The sequence below is a fragment of the Odontomachus brunneus genome, unplaced genomic scaffold (assembly GCF_010583005.1).
Source record: "Odontomachus brunneus isolate Ranch 3 - 2012 unplaced genomic scaffold, Obru_v1 Obru_scaffold_094, whole genome shotgun sequence".
NCBI classification, from domain to species: Eukaryota; Metazoa; Arthropoda; class Insecta; order Hymenoptera; family Formicidae; genus Odontomachus; species Odontomachus brunneus.
Genome location: NW_022639544.1, coordinates 915,927 through 917,339, shown reverse-complemented (window position 1 = coordinate 917,339; position 1,413 = coordinate 915,927). Strand labels below are relative to the sequence as shown.

Here is a 1,413-nt window from a genome sequence, read left to right as displayed (position 1 = left end):
CCAAAGAAACATCGAGGTCTTCCTCATGAACGTTTCCTGGTCACCTGTGCTGTTAGGTTAGATAAAAGCAAAATTCTATTATCTATTATTTACAGGTTGTTCCCCGAAATCCACATATGATTCAATTATATACCATTCACATACGTTATAAAAATACGGTATGTATATTATATAATATTTCTTACTTAAAAATGTTTTCTATTGAGGTATTTTGGAAATTAGGAAGGTTCATACGTGTACGGCCCAGATAGAATCTTGCATAAACAAATTCCTAGTAAAGCTTGTTACCTACCTAACAAAGCTTGTTGCTACAAATTTTTGACAGCAGATAATTATAAATGAATTTATTTCAAGTTCTGTTATATTAAGTTATGTTTTCAATCTGCTTTCATTCTGTTTATTGCAATATCAAAACAAGTAGTTACGGCAAACAGTATAAGAAACGAACTCAAATAAATATTATTCAATATGGGGCCCGATTCTCGATGCCTACAAATGAGGTGCGCATGCTAAAATCCTATAGTTTGTATTATATAAACTATAGGATTTTTGCATGTGCTTATTTGTACGCGTCGAGAATCGAGCTCTAGCTGTTTCTTTTATTTTATACATATCTAAACCTTGCTTTTTTCTAAAAATATAACGCACTTAAGATTTTTTATATTACAGGGTATTGCTGTTGTCTTTGTGTTATGTGAGACTCGAACATTCGCTCAATATCAGGCTATATGGGAAAAATTAATTGAAATTGTACCAGATTTAAAAAATAATGTACAATTTATAGTAGGAGATTATGAACGCGCTACAAATAACTCCCTTCATAAATGTTTCCCCAAAGCCAGGTTGAAAGGGTGCTGGTTTCATTAAAATCAGGTAAATTAATTTAAGAATATTTTATTTATATGCTCATTCATACATGTGACAAATCATTATATTAAATTTGTAACTTTTTCTTTATTAAAATTTAAAAGCAGTATTGCGCAAATGGCGGCAACTTGGTTTAAAAAATGCTCCTAGGAAATTAATAACGATGGTTATGTCTGTACCATTAATATTTTCTTCTTTATTAATACCAGCTTCTTTATTTGAACAAGCTTTTACAGTACTACAACACATAGCTGATTCTATATTCAGTGATTATCCTATGGTATTACAATTTATTTCTTATTTACGTATTCAGTAATTATCCTATGATATTACAATTTATGTCTTATTTACGTAAGACATGGTTGCCTATAGCAAACAAAGTCTCTGTGTATGGCTGTCCTGTTCGCACTAATAATATAGTTGAAAGTTTCAATAACACGATATCAAGGAAATTTGGATGTAGACACCCAAATGTTTGGATATTTATTGGTTAGTGCTTTGTTTTATAATAATAGTGGCTAATATATATATATATATATATATATA

The 1,413-nt window shown here is 29.9% G+C and overlaps 2 protein-coding genes across 5 annotated transcripts in view; one reads left to right on the top strand and one right to left on the bottom strand.

The window, feature by feature from the left end:
• Positions 1–1,413, bottom strand: part of LOC116848377 (plancitoxin-1) — a 476,759-nt gene that overhangs the window by 432,386 nt on the left and 42,960 nt on the right. The window lies entirely within an intron of this gene.
• The window catches only part of LOC116848379, a 3,316-nt gene continuing 2,115 nt past the window's right edge, over positions 213–1,413 (top strand). Inside the window, exons 1-2 of one of the 4 annotated variants that reach the window (XM_032824384.1) lie at positions 213–873; positions 1,095–1,356. In XM_032824384.1, the coding sequence (XP_032680275.1) occupies positions 1,191–1,356 (166 nt within the window). In that variant the 5' untranslated portion in view covers positions 213–873; positions 1,095–1,190. Of the gene's footprint in view, positions 874–971; positions 1,357–1,413 lie in introns of all 4 variants that reach the window. The other 3 variants (XM_032824382.1, XM_032824383.1, XM_032824385.1) reach the window with 3 other exon arrangements.